At 33.5% G+C, this 19,717-nt stretch overlaps 2 protein-coding genes across 5 annotated transcripts in view; both read left to right on the forward strand.

Moving 5' to 3' along the window:
- The first annotated feature begins 1,250 nt into the window (after nt 1–1,250).
- On the forward strand, nt 1,251–10,836 carry LOC127873896 (prenylated Rab acceptor protein 1-like). Of its 2 annotated transcripts, none has more exons than XM_052418006.1 (5): nt 1,251–1,370; nt 6,564–6,773; nt 7,115–7,212; nt 8,048–8,149; nt 9,058–10,836. In XM_052418006.1, the coding sequence occupies exons 1-5, from the start codon at nt 1,291–1,293 to the stop codon at nt 9,147–9,149; spliced, it is 582 nt and encodes a 193-aa protein (XP_052273966.1). In that variant the 5' UTR covers nt 1,251–1,290; the 3' UTR covers nt 9,150–10,836. The 2 variants fall into 2 exon arrangements, with proteins under 2 accessions (XP_052273966.1, XP_052273973.1); XM_052418013.1 differs by having other exon boundaries at nt 1,252–1,381.
- Nucleotides 10,837–11,939: 1,103 nt separating this feature from the next.
- Nucleotides 11,940–19,717, forward strand: part of LOC127873834 (fibroblast growth factor receptor 1-like) — a 49,525-nt gene continuing 41,747 nt past the window's right edge. For all 3 annotated transcript variants that reach the window (XR_008046402.1, XM_052417849.1, XM_052417865.1), the window contains exons 1-2: nt 11,940–12,023; nt 18,824–19,222. Coding sequence is in view for 2 of the 3 variants with exons in the window: in XM_052417849.1 (XP_052273809.1) it covers nt 11,975–12,023; nt 18,824–19,222 (448 nt within the window). In the remaining variant the exon portion in view is untranslated. The remainder of the gene's footprint in view (nt 12,024–18,823; nt 19,223–19,717) is intronic.

A 19,717-nucleotide genomic window follows, 5' to 3' on the forward strand; every position in this document is an offset into this window, starting at 1 on the left:
TTTTTTGTACAGTGTTAGTGACTTATTAATGATGCATCTATAAAAGTACTTATATTCAATCATCCATTAATCATACAGTCTATGAGGTATGTATTTGATTAAAAATAATTTGATGTATGTATGTATGTATGTATTTCTTTTGACCTTGCGGTCAAGAATAACCCATGAAAGTGCAAGCATAAAGGTCGCCGTGGTGTAATGGATATGGTGTCGCCTTGCGACCGGGAGGTCACGGGTTCGATCCCCACCGTGGGAGCGTTCTTTAGATTTCCCCCAAAGACACCAAGTACTGGTTCTAGGCCCAGGAAACGGACTCGAGAGCGTTTATATAAGCCTAAGGCTTTCGACGCAATCGAGCTAAAATAAATAGGTTTAAACTAAAGTGCAAGCACTTATTTCCAATGGGGTCCTTTGGTTTTTGCTGAAGAGACAGCAAGCAGAAGAGACAGTATTGAGATACAAGGAATCCGGGTGCGATACCCTAGCTCTTTGCGAAAAGATCCCTTGGTTCTTTTACGTGCTCAGTGTATAGCACCGATACACGCGAGAATTACCTGGGTTTCATACCAGTACATCTCTAGTTGGGTGGGAAACACTTGAAGCATTTCTGAAATTTCCAGTGCCCCGGCCAGGAATTGAACCAGGGACCTCTGGAATGGAAGACCAGTGTGTTACCACTAGACCACCGCACCACCCTATGTTATTATCAAGTAAAACTGTATGTTACTCCATGAAATTGATTGCCAATAAAAACGAACTGCAAGTATTTACAAGAACATTGACAAATGAACTAGTGAATAAAAGGACATTTTTAAAAAGAGTGGGGCATAAATTAAAATAGCCCCCCCCCCCCCACTCTCTGCCATTAAGCTAAATTCCAAATTTGTAATTATGTCTGTTGTGTTGTTAATAGTTTACATTGTTTCTAAGGGTTAATTGCCATACTAGGTGTAAGGTTTCGTGTAACTTAATTTGTTCAACTGCAAATACCTTTGCATTGACAATTCAGACGCGAAAACACCAGATTTAGACTAATTTATCTTAAGTGGTTTCTTGTCTTGTCATTTTTGCATATCGAGAAAATAATCCTGGGAAGTTAAGGAAACTGAATGTTGCGACAGTTTTTATTAAAATCGTTATTACACCAAACACAACTTCATCTTTCAAGTATCTATTTCCCTCAGCAGTGAATACATGTGGTCTGTAGCCTTTAATATTTCATTGGGTCTCGTATTTTGTACCACATGTTTTGATGACGTTTTCTACTATTTACACGTCGGAGTCAGTGACATGGACAAACATTCATCAGCTGTCAATTTGGAAGGAAATATTGATACCCCATCATTTGAAAATCAGACCGTAAAACAAAGGTGAAAAATAAGTATGTTTTGCATTAATTTCTTATGGTGAATTACACCGAGTAAGTAAGAATTAAAATGTTAACCTATTGCAATGTATTCGGATTATACGATTCGGATGTAAGCATCTTTTTAATTATTTATGCCTTAAAGGACTTTGCTCCTCTATTTTACCTTTCTTCTTCAGAATTATCCAGCATTTTTTGTTAATACCACATTAGTGAAATTTTATTTTAAATGGGTGACAATGCCATGTAACAGTTTAAAGTAACTTTCTATTGAAACACTTAACTTGTCTTAAGTCTTAAACAAGTTAAAGGCTTGCTCTTCTGTGTAAAAAAGTCATGTTAACATTTCCCCAGGGCATTCAAGCACAGTGCCTTAATTTCCAAATCAGTGGCTCTCATATAAATATATTTCCAGATATTGTTGGTGCTAGTCTTATGTAAGCATCTTTTTAATTATTTATGCGGTTTACAGTCGACTCGTACTTAAGTCAACTCGCACGGTAGTCAACTCGCACATTTTTTGGTTAACTTGCACATAAGTTAATTCGTACCTAAGTCAACTCGCACAGTAGTCAAAATATTGATGTATTATTGGGTTCTAAATGAGTAAATTATGCATAAAAACAAATGATTAATACTTTCAGAGTTTAGTTAATACTTTTTATTGAAAAATATTTACAAAATAACAAAAAAAAAAATCACAAAATATTGTTTATACCATAATAACGTTATCGGCACATTAAAACTGACATTTTAAGTACTTTTAAAAATATATTTTTTAACAATTATTTTAATTTTTATAACATTATTAATACACATTATCAAAGCTTTATATATGTACACAAGTAGACATACATCTATATACTTTTATTGTAATATTTAGTTCAATATATTTACACACAGTATCATAGCTTTACAATATGTACACAAGAAGACATACATCTTCATACTTATCTTTTAATATTTATTTCAATATTAACACACATTAACAAAGCTTACAATATGTACACAATGAGACATACATCTATATATATTTTTTTAAATATTTTTACACATAATCAAAGATTTACAATATATACACAAGGCGACATACATCTATAAAAAAAAATAATATTTGTTTCAATATTTTCACACATAATCAAAGATTTACAATATATACACAAGGAGACATACATCTAAGTATTTTTTTTAAATATCATATAAACCGCGCATATATAATTATCATACCTACACGTATTTAAACATGGTTGTACGAAACAATGATTAATTTTACAATAATTCTCAATCATACAATTTTACAAGACTCAAATATTTATTTATTTAATATTTTAATAAAATTTACCAACATTTTTAAAATTTGTACTCGAGTTACGGTTCTACATCAATTAATTAAATATTAAATTGTATAGCATGAACAAATAAAAAATATTTATTTAAGTATTCCATACTACAGCCTTATCTCTAGACAACCCCTATCAGTTATAGCCTTATCTACTCCTCGATAATCAGTACCCTTATCAGCTCTGAATGACTGACATATTATCTGTTTATTGTAATTTTAGTGGTGAGAAATAGGGTATTGTTACTGATTAGGTGACAGCTGTTTTCAATATCTTTCATAGCTCATTAAAGGTAAAAAATATAAGCTTATACAAAGTTTATAACAATTAAATAGAAATTAGAATACAAATAATTCAATACTTTCCACTATTATAAATCAACGCGCGAACAATTAAAAGTATTTGAATTAATCATTGCAAATTACATATATTCCGATATTGGTTAAAAATACTTGGATCGAGTGATAACAGTATCACAAAAACAAACATTCATCTACAATACAATACAAATAAACAACGTTTATTAAATAACTTCAAGCAAAGCTGGTATATTGAGAAAAGCTGGTATATTGAGATAACTACTTGACTTTATGACAAATCAGAAATAAGAAATACAACACACCACTAACACGATTTCGATTATCTTCACATTAATTAGATTAATTAACATAATACACGAAAATAGAAAATGTAAGTTTTGCAACGGACACGCTATAGAAAATGAGTATCACTTTCCACTTGTTTGAAATATTATAGTATACAATGACATGAATGGTATTAACCGGTTTTGCATGTTCGGTGTTGCCATTTTTGGCAACTATCGCATTCAATTGCTTGCTGCCTTGGACCCACATTCCTTGAACACAATATACACGGATAATCCATCACACACAAAACGCATGAATTCACTATACGTATGTATTCCGTAGCACATATATGTTGATAATGATAACCTATTCTTAATTAAGTCGATTTATATTCATAACTAAAAAACTTTGATCTATTATGAAATAACCGCATGCAACAAACATCACCTAATTTTCGTTTTAATTTTCTTTAATTTAACTCGCACCTGATTATAAACGAAAAACAATTACAAGCTAAATTAACATTCTCCGTTTTGTGACAAACATTAAAGTATCACTGATTAATTATCATACCAATTTAGTTTAATTGATTAATGCTTTGCCATTGTAATAATTGTTAGTTGTATATAAGACCTTTCACACCTATTACAAACATTCATATAACCCGTGAAAAACATCGACCACAAGAGTAAAAGAGCCATTAAATGTGACAACTGTATATTCAGATTATTGAAAAAGGACATAATTATTATTATTTTTACTTATAAACTTCTTATCAACTACTGATCATATTACATCCTTCATCTATTTCTATATATTTTTCGAGGCATGCGAGTTGACTTTGAAAAGTGCGAGTTGACCAGAAATGCCGTGCGAGTTGACCAAAAAACGTGCGAGTTGACTACCGTGCGAGTGACTTAGGTACGAGTTGACAGGCACCCATTTATGCCTTAAAGGACTTTGCTTTTTAATTATTTATGCTTTAAAGGACTTTGCTCCTCTATTTTCCCTTTCTTCTTAAGAATTATCCAGCATTTTTTGTTAATACCACATTAGTGAAATTATATTTTAAATGGATGACAATGCCATGTAACAGTATAAAATAATTTTCCATTGAAACATTTAAGTCTTAAACAAGTTAAAGGCTCACTCTTCTGTGTAAAAAAAATTCATGTTAACATTTCCCCAGGGCATTCAAGCACAGTGCCTTAATTTCCAAATCAGTGGCTCTCATATAAATATATTTCCAGATATTGTTGGTGCTAGTTTTATATCTTAAATTCCGCCTAAATTGCTAGATTAAAAATGTGTAGTAAAATAAGCTCACTTCAAACAGCCTTAAGTGAAGCAGTTAGAGGGATTGTTACCAATCCAGAGAATCTGGTTCAATCCAGCATTTTTAACTTAAAATTGTGGATCTTTGCGCCTGTGCCTTTAACAAAATTCTGGGGAAGACCTTTTCACTCAGATTTGTTTATTTTTAACTGGTTCAACTGCTACAGGCATACATGTAGGTATTATCTCAGACTGTTATAAAAATGATAGTGAAGTTAGCATCTAAATGCATTGTTTAATGGCGAAACTCACTGGAATTGATGAGAGACCATTTTTTTTTATTTTTAGCTCGGCTCTTTTCGGAGAAAACTCGACGTATTGTCATAGCCAGCTTGCCGTCCGCGTCGTGCTAAAACCTTGACATTTGTTTCTACACTATGAGACCCGTGATTTTTGCCTAATTCACAGAGTCACGGTGTACAGTTTGATTTTTGAGTGGAAAATCACAGAGATTTCACATGATTTGTCACTTCACTGTCGCGCCAATGCAATCTTCCTGGTGATTCCTCTTAATTTTGTGTTGATTCGCCGTGATCCCAGTGGATATCGGTGACATTGGTGATTAGCCAATTCATGCATATAAACCAAATCATATCGATAACTGTATACATACCACTTTTTAATGTTCACATTTATCCGATAATCCAATATAATGATAACATCAGTTACGAGAAAATAATCTTAAACATTTATGACGATAAATATGTATAAGAATTTCATAAACACAACCACAGATGTTGGGCGCGTGGCCAAGTCATTTAAACACTATCAATTTGTCATAAAACAACATTTGTTATCATTTTGAAAAAAAAATGAATTTTAATCGGTTAAACAAATGGATAAAGCAATGAAGATGTGATTGTCACCATATTTGAAGCAGATTGTCGAATTTCTAATTTCAGATTTCCAGTTTCTGAAATCATTTTTTGCCAATTCCGAAATATTTTACTGTTTTTAAAACAAATTCAAGGAAAACAGAAAATTTAATTGTGCATTATTTTTTTATTTTCTTCACTGGAATAGGTAAACTTTTATATTTAAAGGTTTAAAAAAAAAAAAAAAAATTTGGAGGGAAAAATGAAATCTAGGGGAAAATTTACCAGTTGAGGGGAACAAAAAATCGGAGGGGAAAGGGCCGATTTTCGGCGGGTCACAAAGAAGAAAAAAAAACCTGCAAATATTTATTGTCCCCTACTGGTTTCATCGGAGGGGACTTATGGTTTGCGGTCTGTGTCTCAGTCAGTCTGTCTGTCTGTCTGTCCGTCACACTTTTTTTGATCCTGCGATAACTTTAAAAGTTTTAATATTTTTTCATGAAACTTGCAACATGGATAGATGACAATATAAACATTATGCACATCATTTCATTTTGTTCCTACGTCAAAAAATTGTGGTTGCTATGGCAACCAAAAAAAATAATAATCTGAAAATGGTGGAATTTCTGACAATGGTGGAGCCGGTAGGGGGCCATATTGCTTGACAATAGTCTTGATATTTCGGTTATTTACAATGTATCCTAGTTTGCGGAATACATATTTCCGATTGCCATGTTGCCGACTTCAAATCGCGAAAAAAGGTATATCAAAGAGGTTTGTGGTGATTTGCGCTGATTGCCTTACAGCGAGATACATCGCGCAACGGTCACTGTGGAATCGCCGAGACATCACCAAAATGTTCTTGTCACTCGGAATCACTGCAATGTGTCATGTTGCATCGATAGCTGTGATGTGAGAATCAGATGTATGCAAAAATCACGGGTCTCGTACCCATTTTTGGGTCACTAGGTAACAGATCAAGGTCACTGTGGCCTCTAAAAAAAACAATGATAATAATTTCTGACAAGCTTTCATTTATTGAAAAACTGCACCCGCAGCCGAGCGTTGGCACCCGTTATGCAGTGCTCTGGTTTAATTTTTTTATTCTATTTTCTTTCAGAATAATGGCTTTTACATTGTCAAACACTAATGCACGAGAGTGGTTTGCAAGAACAAGAGAGGGTATTCGGCCATGGGGAGAGTTTATCAACACAAAACGGTTCCAAACCCCTAAATCAGTTGCACCACTACCGAAGAGGATTGTGAAAAACATTGAGCATTTCCAGAGCAACTATTTGTTTGTGTTTATCGGCCTTGTTGTGTTCTGCATGTAGGTTGTATTAAACATAAGTAATATGTTTATGTTGACATGAAAAATATGTTAAATTGTTGCTGTATTTTTTTATTTAAGATAAACTCCAATTGTTTAGTTTTTAAAGCCTTTTCCAGCAACAATTGATATAGGTAATTGTCTCTTTTATTCAATAAATATAATATTTTGAGTTATTGAGATTACACTTACATGGGTTTTATCGGCTGGCCAAATAACTTAAGTAGTTATTTGAAAGGATACCTCACAATGTACTAGTAGCTTCATTTTGTTTTGCATCTTTTTGATAATATGCAGTATGTCTGTAATATGACAGTGATGATTCTGTGTTTTTGTTTCAGACTTACTTCTCCTATGCTTCTTGTTGCCATAGCAGCTTGCCTCGGTGCCTGTTACATCATCAACTTGAAAAATCGTGACAACAAGCTTAAAATAATGGGTAAATTATTGGAATCTGAACAGTTGATTTCAGAATGATAATTAACATGTAACTAATATAAAATCTACAACAACTAAAAGAATTACACTGTCCAGAGCTTTTATAGCCTCACTCAAAGTGCGTCAAATTCAAGAATATATTTTACAAATTTAAACACATGTAAATTCATTTCATGAATGTACACGTAAAAAGCAAAGTAGCTCCATCCAACTGTGCTCTACAACATTGCAGGGCTTACTTTTCAGCTCACTTAAGCTCAACATGATCATGTTCAGGTGTTTGTATTGCCGTTTGTCTGCTGTCAAATTTGCCTTGTGAACACTGTAGAGGCAGCATTTATCGCCTAATCTACATGCAGTTTCGTCATAAAACTTGTTCCAATTATATTTCACACAATATGAACACATGGGGTAAATAAATATATCGCTAGGTCAAATAAAAAAAGGACTAGAGACCACATTTATTTTCCAATCTTTAAGAAACTTGGTAAGAACATTTTTCCGCATGCTATCTCGGCCAAATGTTTATAATGGGTCACCGGAGTTCAAAAACCATGTAGGATTTAAGAAAAAATCAATTTTTTTTTGCCTAATCTTCATGAAAAGGGGTGATAACGTTACAATTTTTGAACATGTTCAGAACATTTAATTGATGTCAGTCAGGTCCTCAGGGCCTTTTGCAATCATGTTCAAGTCAAAATAAATGTCAGAACTACATTTTATTCGCCAACAGTATTTTAACAATGATAATAAACATTCAGACCATTAGAATCTTCATAAATTCACATGTCACCTGTTTCCTATGTGCATATATTTATATAACTGTCCGATTCCAGGTCGTGAGCTGACAGTTGCCCAGCAGTACAGTGTGGTAGGGCTGTGCTCTTTCCCGCTGTTCTGGCTGGCGGGGGCTGGATCTGCAGTGTTCTGGGTGATTGGTGAGTGGGCAGAATGTTTATGTTTTGCAAACTCTTAAAGGAAGTGTTCTTTCAATGGTTTCCTGAGTGTTCTCTATGAATATTCACATCATTTCATTTTTTAGTTATGGTATTTAATAAAAATCAAAAACAAGAACACTGGTGTGAAGGGTTTAAAAGTTTTAGATGTGTTTTAGAGAAGAGTTTTTGTTTAATTTAGCAAGTTAATAATGATCTAACTAAACAATAACAAAAATCGGACAGGAATTTAACTCTTCATGGCAAAGTAACTTATGGTTACATATTGCTAGCCTACCCATTAGTGTGATTGTAAAATGTTGAATATTTAGTAACTTAATAATGTAACAAAATGTCAAACAATTTAATAAATATGCATAATTTGGAATCATAACTTTTGCCTAGTTATTTGTCATACCCGGTAATAGATAATGCTTCATTCTTAAGTAATTGTCAAACTTTTTTTGTGCTTAATGGGAAGTGTGTAATATTTTTTGGGGGTCGCAATTGCTGTATGTGCACTATTTCAGCTGCTTCAATATTTGTGTTGATGCTGATTGTGGACCATTTCAGATGCTTCTATATTTTTTACTATGCTAATTGTGGACTATTTTAGGTGCTTTGTAGTGTGTGATAATATATGCTGCGATGAGTGACTATTTCAGACGATTTGTTCTTTTTAATAATGCTTATTGTTGACCATTTCAGGTGCTTCATTCTTTGTGATCATGCTTCTTTTTTTTTCATTTTTTTTTCGATAATGATACTTTATTAACCTCGTCCATAGGTATGTACAGGTCGAGGTCATCCTGCTCCATACCGTACATACGATTGTGTTAGTATGCATAAACAGTGTTCTAATCAAACTTGCTTCATGCCTCGTTCTACACTTTAAGTGTTGACTATTTCAGGTGCTTCATTCTTTGTGATCATGCTTCATGCCTCGTTCTACACTGGGGGTGAGGAGGGTGAGGCCTTTGATCTTGAGATGGAACCAGTGTGAGTGATCTCCCTTCACAGAATCTCAAAATTGGCTCTCGTGTTGTGGTTGGTTTTCGTAGAATACACTGCCTACCATCGTATTGTGGAATGGAATGCTGTCATGGGACAAACCATCTGACATTAACTGTTAGAGTTTATATTTGTTAAAGATTTCAGTTCAAATATTAAAATAACTATTGTATTTTTGGGTTTTATGTATGAGGTTTTGTTGTATAAATTCAAAAATGACAAAAGGTGGCTTTTAATCAACATGGTAACTAAGATATTGTTAATGAAACGTTTCCTTGTTTGTGTGTTTTCAAATGTTTCACTGACCATTTAATGATTCTGATAAAGTCGTCAACAAGTATGCCATATTGTTTATCTATTGGGTATTATTTGACTACTTGTTTCAGAGACTATTTTTGTATACTTATGTGTTTGTGTGTTTTTAACCTGAATAATTCTTTCCTTTAGTTTGTACCTGATAATCAGTTGATTATAAATTTTCTGTGATACAATGGGCTTAAAACTTTATCGTATGCATTTATTTTTATATTGATTGAAATTATATTAAATTGTTGACTGTGTATTTAATGTTTACGTAGAGTGTGAATGCTTACCTGTAAATACAGTGTTTAAGAATATTTATTACATCATCATAATAAAGGAATTTGTTGTGATTGTGAAATTAAAATAATTTTAAGGATAGTGTAACATTGTCAAATTTTACATCAGAGCATACTGGTATATTTGTGTTTATAGTTGTTTCAATGTTTGTACACAACATGTATGGTTGTTAACTGCAGTCTCAGAGTTCTGTTGTTAAAGCTTCAGACTAAAAACTATGTTTGTAAACAACATTAATTTATAAGCAAATTTGAACAGATGTAATCCACATTAGAACAATCAACTTGTGTTTTTGCTATCAGCAGCAATAAATGATATGTATACATTACATGTAGAAAAACAAATTGTGTATTTTAAATGATACTCATTTGTGTGTCTTAACCGTGACATACAGTAAATGCCAACATATTAAAAAAAGTTGTCTTATGTGCACTAATACTGCATTGTGTATTGAAGGGACCTTTCTCCCTTTTGATAAATTTACAAAACTAAAGAAAATAATTGAGATTTGCACATTTTCTTTGTATTTAGTTTTTTAGCAAGGAAACAGTTATACTGAACACTAAAAATGCTCTCAAATTACCATTATAAGCATCTTTTGACGACTTAAAATCTAAATATTATAAGGCATTGCAAATGTGAAAACAATTGTATAATTTGGAAAGTTCTCATCATTATATTTTGTGACAACCAAGATGTCTTATATACAGTATAAAATACGTTCAGTATCATTTCAGCAGGGATGGCAGAGTGGGTTAAGTGATAGACTTTTACTCCAAGAGTCAGTGGTGTCAGCCCAGTGTTGTTTTCTTTTTTTTTTCTTTAATTTTATTTTTGATGTGTAATGGAACTCTTTAGTTCTGATGTTTACATTGATCAATTTTAAGCATTAAATGACAAACTTCAAAACGTGCAAAAATCTGTGAACAGGTCCTTTTAATATTCTTTTGAGGCAATTGTAGTAACCATTTGGGCAACATAAGCTACATTATTAGAATCTCCGTATTATCTTTTAGCTGTTTGTTCATATTTACTACCAGTACATTTCATATGGGGAAAATAAAGTACTATGAGGGGAATGTGTTGATTTGTGTCTTATTTTATTCATACCTTTTATTTATGCCTGTTCAACAAGTGAATGGCTTTTGCTTTAAGCATAATACTTATTCAGTAGATAAATGAACCTTTAAAAAGGTATTTGTGCTAGTCATAAAAACATCATCATTTGCGTCATTTATGACTTCTGCAAGTATATTGAGATATAAGTATAAATGAGTTGCTAATCTGGACTGTTAATCTATATAATACAAGAAAGAACAATATACTTGTAAAATAATTGTCATTATGCCACATATATAAACCCAACTGACAGATCGTGATAATCACTTCATACCTATTTATTTAAGCTTTGTCATATCAAAAGCCATATGCTCATTTAGACAGACTAGAGTCTATTTTCTGGTTAAAATGGGGTTAATGACTATCTGGCAAGATTTCTAAAACACGCCAGAGTGGTGATTGAATCTTAATCTCTAAATGGCTATCATTTTGTATGATACATTGTATAGTACAGTATGCTGATACAACCTATCGTAATTATAGAGGTCGCTGTTGCGTAGTTGATATTCTGTCCGCCTAGCGATTGGGAGTCATGGGTTTGAATTCCATCATTTTGAGCATTCTTTTGATCTCCCTCAAAGGCACAGCACTGGTTCTAGTCCCAGGAAATGGGCTTGAGGGTGTTTCAAATGAGCTTAATGGTTTTGATGCAATCAAGCTATAATAAATAAGTTCAATCTAAGCTTATCCTAGCTATTTAAATTAACTGATTGCACCCAACATGGTTTTTGTTACTGATAAACGTCTATCACAACGTTGGTGCTGCCTATTTTTCTGCGGTTATATTCGTTGACAATAAATGTGATTGAACTCAAATTTCAATAAACTTGGTGTACCTGTTGTAAGCATTTCTAAAAGTTTATCATAGAAACATAAAAAATCAGTGATGATTTAAACATTTAAAAAATACATGTTCTTTGATCAATTGCTTAAAAACAACCGTATCGAACTTGGCCGTTTGTTGGTTAGACCGCTCTGACTTTTACACTGTGTGATGACAGCGATACAATACTTCGATATTTGAGAAGAAAGTCTTGGTCTGTCAAGCGAATATCAATGTAAACAAAGTGTTGCAGTGAACCAGAGCAGACGGACGTCATGTTATTTTTTGTTGTGATATTTGTTATTGGAATTTCAGGCCCATTAGGTAAGTCATTCACAATCGTAAATTCAAGATGTTGCATTATAAAATGCACTATTATCTATACTTGCCCTTTCTTCAAAGACATCTCTGTGTGAAACATAAATACAAAATCGAGAAAACAACAAACATGAAATATAGGTTACATTACACTTTTTAAATTATTTAATAATAATATGATTATAGGTGCTACCTAATTTTCGGGCAAAAGCTTAAAAGAGGTCTTTTTTAATTTGCACATTGATTAGAAATAAAAGCCTGCACATTTAAATTGAACAATCCAGCTCCCAAAAGGTAATTCGTTTTTAGAGAAATTAACCAAAAACATTTTGTAAGATTTAGGATATATCATGGATGAACCATCTTTCGAACCTCTTAATTTTTGACACGTCAAATATAGTGATGATTAATGTTGAAAATAGTGAAACATATTAATAAGTACTCTATTTGATAAATAACTTGTTTCTACATGGCTGGCAACTTTAATTGCTATGTAAATCCTCTTTTGATAACAGATTTTTGCCAGTTTCCAGCACATGTGAAACTTTCAATGCCGCCCAAACAACGAGTACCTTCTTTGGAACCCTTCAGTGTACAACATTAAAAATAAATTAGTCACATGTTTTGACCATGGTCACGTGACTAGCAGCCGAAACGTGCTAATTGTCAAGCAAAGTTGAGAACAAAAATGAGACCATGTTTTTATAGTTTTTTTTTAAGGAAAATCTGTATATATATATATATATATATATATAAAAAGCATTGAGAAATACAAAGATTTTTACGTGTTTTATGATTATTCTACTTATTCTACCTGTTTTTGACGCATTTTCGTCGATTTTGCTGCTACGTGTGAGTCATCGTAAAAAATTACTCATGCACAAAAAATGTTGACGTAGTGCGCGTGCGCGCATGCACATAAAATGTTAACAAATGATGGGTTCGAAAAGACGTGAGGTTCGAGAAGAGGTAGTTTAATGATAGATATAGCAACCACTAGTCTTGTTTACAAACGTTTTAATAGCAAGTTTAATGGTTGTTCACTTTTTAATAAAAAATATTTAAAATTTCTATCTTAAAAACCTCTTGAATAGATAAAAGTAACTGCGTTTAAAGTAAAATAAATATTTAAATATCACGATAAATTTTATTATAAATTGTTGGGCATCTTAAATCACTTGCATAACAACGTATATTTTATCTATCTTTACATGTGTCTATTTACAGCAGTGTGACATCCATGATTTCATGTTGACCCTGCTAGAAACAAATCACTGAATGACATTTTTTGACAAACATGCATATGCGAAGTTGTTGTCCACCAAAAAAGAAGATCATTTCTAAACAGTCAAAATATAAATAATGTATTTTATTATTTAAATTGTGTTTTTTGTTTCTTGATCATATGCAGGGATTTCAAAATGTTGAAGACGGAAGATGAAGTAGAAGGGGGAAATGATCATTTTTTTACTTAAAGCGAGTATATTATATGATTTTAATGTCAACATTGTATTCTTCCTTCCTTACCCAACATATTCATATGACTGTATAATGTTAAATTAAATTAATTCACAATCCTCATATGGTACCATAAATCAAATAGTGTTTACTACAGTAAAACAAGCGTGTACACGCATACAGAAGGAGTTTTTTCTGTACAGCAGAAATTTATTTACTATTAAATACACCTTTTCTTTCATTTATTTTATGGTACTACTTCTTATGATTTTTTTTGGTATTCAATTAAAGCTAAAAAAGTATACAAACCAATGATTCACGGGTAATTGAGCTTGAAAGTGGTCTTTTTCTTTACCCTAAGGTGTATGCTCCATGCACTTTATGGGAAGAAGTAGAAGAAGGAATTTAAAGCGATTGCTCTTGACATAAACTGATGAAACATAAAAAACATAAACATAAAAAAAAACAGCATGATGTGTCTATTATTTATGCAAGAATAAAAAAAGATATATGTCGAAGATCCACATGCATTTTTGCAATTAAACTATTAACAATTTTGCAACTATATCATGGGACAGAAAAATTAACATTCAATTACACAATATATATCAAATTCTATAGTAAAACATGCTAGTTAATATTGTTTAAAAGTTTAATGTCTTGCAAGAAGTCTTAAAAACACAATAATCCCAAAAGTGAATGCGCTTCCTTGCTTGGGGCATGTTTTTAATTAACTACTAGACTTTCCTTAAAAACTTATTTAAATGCATGGACACTATTAGTATAAACATAACTTTAACATGTTTGCTATCTTCTAGTTGTTTAATTTCACTTCTCTTTTACTATTGTTTGTACATCTTATATTTTTTATGCTGAAACTGCAGGGGTTTTTCAGCACTGTCTGCGCCTCCGGAAAACGGAGGCATTCCCAAAGCAAACTGACCCGATCCCAAACCGAAATTATAAAAAAATCCCAATTCAATTATTTTTTTATTTTTTTTTTATAAAAAGTGTCTTATGACTTATGATTATTAGTTAATAAGAAAGAAGTGTCTTATGACTTATGATTATCAGATTATTATTAACCTGCTGTGCTCCCTATTACCACACGGTTTGGTTTAAACTTACTCATCTGATGCTTACACTTTGTACCTGCATTGAAGGTCTAGTGACAACTGACAAAACATTGGGGGAGCTGTGTGATGCTTTCACAAACAGAAAGCAGAGAATAATTATGCAACTTGTGTCACTAACCAGTGTTTGTTTTTTGGTCAAAAATATCTGCTTTAAGTTTTTGACTGTCTATTTCTTATCTCAGAGTGTAACTGAAACTGAAAGACAAATTTGCAGTACTTGAATAAATGTTGAACATGCCAGATATTGCATGTGTTTATATAAAAAAGACAAAATAACAAATAAAAACAAATTTATTTGTTACACCACTGACTTATTTAAGCATGATAAACTATAAAATTATTTATTTAATGACAAACTTCAATGCATGCTAAAATCTGTGAAAAGGTCCCTTTAATTCACTATTTTACTTCCATTACATGTGTTACAGGTTTAACTAATGACTATTTATTTTATGTTTTCCGGTGGTTAATTGAGAAATATTAGTGAATTAAAACTGATAATTCACTGTTTAAAACATTGAAAATTAAAAGTGTAACTTATCAATAATTTTCACTGTTTTACTGTGAAACGACATTGTTTTCTATGTCATGTCATGATGATGTCATTATCATAGCATAATTCTCCAGTTTGAATACAAAAATAATCATTTGCAAGCATAACATGAAAAGAACATTGTTGGATTTGATGAGATATTAATTTTAATTCGCTCGTTATCAAAGAAAAATATATTTTGTGGGTGACTAATGAACATTATATTTTCTATGATTTGTCAATACTAGTATTAAAATCGATATTCCACTTTATCCAACAAATATCCTCAATATACATTGTATGTTATATACAGTTCATATTGTTTAATTAATTTGAATATATGATTACAAATTAATATAATTGTTTCTTTTAAGTTTAACAAAATTTATTAAACACAAAAAATAAGAATATAATATACTTCATTTTTGCTCTTGTAAACATTGATATAATTTTATGAATTTTAGTTGATTCCATCCAGGAACAAAGACCTGTCAAGTTTTTCTGTCAGTCATGCAACAAATAAAGTGCTACTTTGTTTTTGGGGGCTTATGCCCAGGATTGTTTAATTGCCAAAAGACCAACAATATGTATGGGTCTTGCTCTGTGAATACTGGGCTTAATGCATTGGTGAAGTGTCATTCCAGATTGAACCTGTGCAGTCTGTACAAGCTAATACTGGGCTTTATGCATTGGTGAAGTGTCATTCCAGATGAGCCTGTGCAGTCTGTACAAGCTAATACTGGGCTTTATGCATTGGTGAAGTGTCATTCCAGATGAGCCTGTGCAGTCTGTACAAGCTAATACTGGGCTTAATGCATTGGTGAAGTGTCATTCCAGATGAGCCTGTGCAGCCTGTACAAGCTAATACTAGGCTTAATGCATTGGTGAAGTGTCATTCCAGATGAGCCTGTGCAGCCTGTACAAGCTAATACTGGGCTTTATGCATTGGTGAAGTGTCATTCCAGATGAGCCTGTGCAGTCTGTACAAGCTAATACTGGGCTTTATGCATTGGTGAAGTGTCATTCCAGATGAGCCTGTGCAGTCTGTACAAGCTAATACTGGGCTTAATGCATTGGTGAAGTGTCATTCCAGATGAGCCTGTGCAGCCTGTACAAGCTAATACTAGGCTTAATGCATTGGTGAAGTGTCATTCCAGATGAACCTGTGCAGTCTGTACATGCTAATACTGGGCTTAATGCATTGGTGAAGTGTCATTCCAGATGAGCCTGTGCAGCCTGTACAAGCTAATACTAGGCTTAATGCATTGGTGAAGTGTCATTCCAGATGAGCCTGTGCAGCCTGTACAAGCTAATACTAGGCTTAATGCATTGGTGAAGTGTCATTCCAGATGAACCTGTGCAGTCTGTACATGCTAATACTGGGCTTAATGCATTGGTGAAGTGTCATTCCAGATGAGCCTGTGCAGCCTGTACAGGCTAATACTGGGCTTAATGCATTGGTGAAGTGTCATTCCAGATGAGCCTGTGCAGTCTGTACAGGCTAATACTGGGCTTAATGCATTGGTGAAGTGTCATTCCAGATGAGCCTGTGCAGTCTGTACAGGCTAATACTGGGCTTAATGCATTGGTGAAGTGTCATTCCAGATGAGCCTGTGCAGTCTGTACAAGCTAATACTGGGCTTTATGCATTGGTGAAGTGTCATTCCATATGAGCCTGTGCAGTCTGTACATGCTAATACTGGGCTTTATGCATTGGTGAAGTGTCATTCCATATGAGCCTGTGCAGTCTGTACATGCTAATACTGGGCTTTATGCATTGGTGAAGTGTCATTCCATATGAGCCTGTGCAGTCTGTACATGCTAATACTGGGCTTTATGCATTGGTGAAGTGTCATTCCATATGAGCCTGTGCAGTCTGTACATGCTAATACTGGGCTTTATGCATTGGTGAAGTGTCATTCCATATGAGCCTGTGCAGTCTGTACATGCTAATACTGGGCTTTATGCATTGGTGAAGTGTCATTCCATATGAGCCTGTGCAGTCTGTACATGCTAATTGGGGTCAGCGCTTTCCGACTCAATTTTTATTAAGCAGAGACTTGCTTTAGACAAAATTCAATAAAAGCAGAAATACCGGTAGTTGTCCCTTATTATGTAGCCTGTGTTGACTGCATACATAGTTTAATCTGGGACAACATTTATGCACATGCATAAGCCCAGTTTTTAGCTCGGCTGTTTTCGGAGAAAACCAGAGGTATTGTCTTGGCCAGCTCGTTGTGTTGTGTCGTCCGCTTGGTGCTAAAACCTTTACGTTTTGTAAAGGTTTTGAACATTGGCTCTAAAATCAAAGTGCTTCAACCTACAACTTTAAAACTTGGTATGTAGCTGCACTTTGATAAGTTCTACATACCACACCCATTTTTGGGTCACTAGGACTAAGGTTAAAGGTCAAGGTCACTGTGACCTCTAAAAAAAAATAAAATCTGACAAGCTTTCATTTATTCACAACTGCACCCGCAGCCGAACGTGGCACTCGTAATGCGGTGCTCTTGTTATAGAACAATTTGATTAAAGGTCAACCTTATTTACAAGTCATTGCATTTTGATTAATGCCATAATTGTGTTAGGCTGAAACAAGACAACATTTTAAACTGACATTTTACTTGAGTGAGACCCCTTGATATTGTTTGTTCTATTGATTACTTATACATGTCATTTTTATTAGCAACATAAACTAACAATTTAATAGTTGTAAACCAGCGATTTTTTCCCTTCTTTATAAAGTACCCGTAAAATTGCTGTCTGAAAATTTCCCAAAAGGAAGGCAAATTCTGTAAATTTTATTCCAAAAGTGCATTCTACAAGTTAACAAATAAAATGAGCACTTACACTGAGAATTTCAAGCCAAAATGAATGTAAATCAATATTTGAGTTGATTTTTGCTTTTGATACCAAGCAATTAAAAAACCCTATAATTTCCAATAGGAAGATTTCACAACACATCAGGGTAGTTTCTTCTTCTTTAAATCTAAGTCATTTAAGAGCAGTCCAACCACTGGATTGGGATACGGTATTTTGAACTTTTCTATATTTATTTGTCAAGAGAAAAGTTTACAAATAGTAATTGAAGTTGCCGTGGCGTGGTGGATATGGTGTCCGCCTAGTGATTGGGAGGTCATGGGTTCGATCCCAACTGTGGGAGCGTTCTTTAGATCTCCCCCATAGACACCAAGTACTGGTTCTAGTCCCAGGAAACGGACTCGAGAGCATTTCAAATAAGTCTAAGGCTTTCTATGCAATCAAGCTTAAATAAATAGGTTTAAACTAAAGAGAATAGTTTGGGATGACAAACATACGCAAAAGACTATTATTACCTAGATGCCGTTTAGATGGATGTGAAAGATTTGATTTATTGTTTAAAGTGGTTACACATAAACCTTTGACATACATGTAAGTGCCTTAAAAAGTGGTGGACCTCCATTCCAGTTATCATTAGAATTTTGCAGGCTCCATGTATTCAGTCATTGGTCCGTCATGTTAAGTTGAGCTTACAGGCTTTTCTTTATCTGAGAAGTGCTGGCATGTATGTGTATGGCATATTTCGTAAGCTTATGAATGGGTCCTTTCACCAGAACCCATTTAATAAGGAAATTCCTGTTAATTGATATTTCGCCTTTAGTAGGCTTTATGTTAATTAATTATATGGCATTGTATTTCAGTGCTTGGACAGTCAAATGGGTTAATCATGGAAATGCGTAACGCAGTATACAACGTTGGTGACAACGCCACGTTTTTCTGCATCATGCGAGTAAACACCACTCAAGGTCTACAGCACATCAATCAGACCCAGTATATCGAGTGGAGCTTCAGACCAATTGCCTCAAACAAACCGCACTTGATTCTAGCCCCTGACCAAAATGTTGCGTCGGTGTTAAAATCATCTGATAGTACGAAGCGAGAAGACATGGGGCAGGCTGGTTACCTTAGTGATGTGAAATATGCGCGAGACTTTTGGCGTGACCTGACCATCAGGAATGTGCGTAGTGAGGACGCAGGCACCTACACCTGTCGACACACGCAGTACAACATGGCAGTGTCCGCAGAGCTGTATGTTGTTGGTAAGTAGATTTGCTTGTTTTGTTTAGGTGGTGCATGCATTGTGATCTTAATTGTTGTGGGAATTTTACTTTTTATTATTGTGGCCTTTATCGTTTGATTATTATGGAAAATTTTCTCTTGATGACCAAAGTACTGTGTGCAATATTTTCTTGATTATAGGTGTGGGCAATATTCTCTTGACTATACTGGGCGTTTGTTCTATTGATTACTTATACATGTTTGTGCATGCTGCTAGTGAAATTGTACACAAAGTTAGTCATGTGAAAAGAGAAATTATGTTGTCCAGCAAATATATTGAAAGCAGATAAAAGATTTATTATTAATATTGTTGAAAATAATATACATTGTACCAGCAACCAAGACTTAGATAATTATGTGTTGTTAACAGAAACTGCTGGCATCCATTGAAATTCCTTCTAATATAAATATAAATGTATAAGATAACATTCATATTATACACTTTTTACGTGTAATACTTAGTATTATGTAAATGT

Source organism: Dreissena polymorpha, chromosome 1, assembly GCF_020536995.1.
Source record: "Dreissena polymorpha isolate Duluth1 chromosome 1, UMN_Dpol_1.0, whole genome shotgun sequence".
In the NCBI taxonomy this organism is placed as follows: Eukaryota; Metazoa; Mollusca; class Bivalvia; order Myida; family Dreissenidae; genus Dreissena; species Dreissena polymorpha.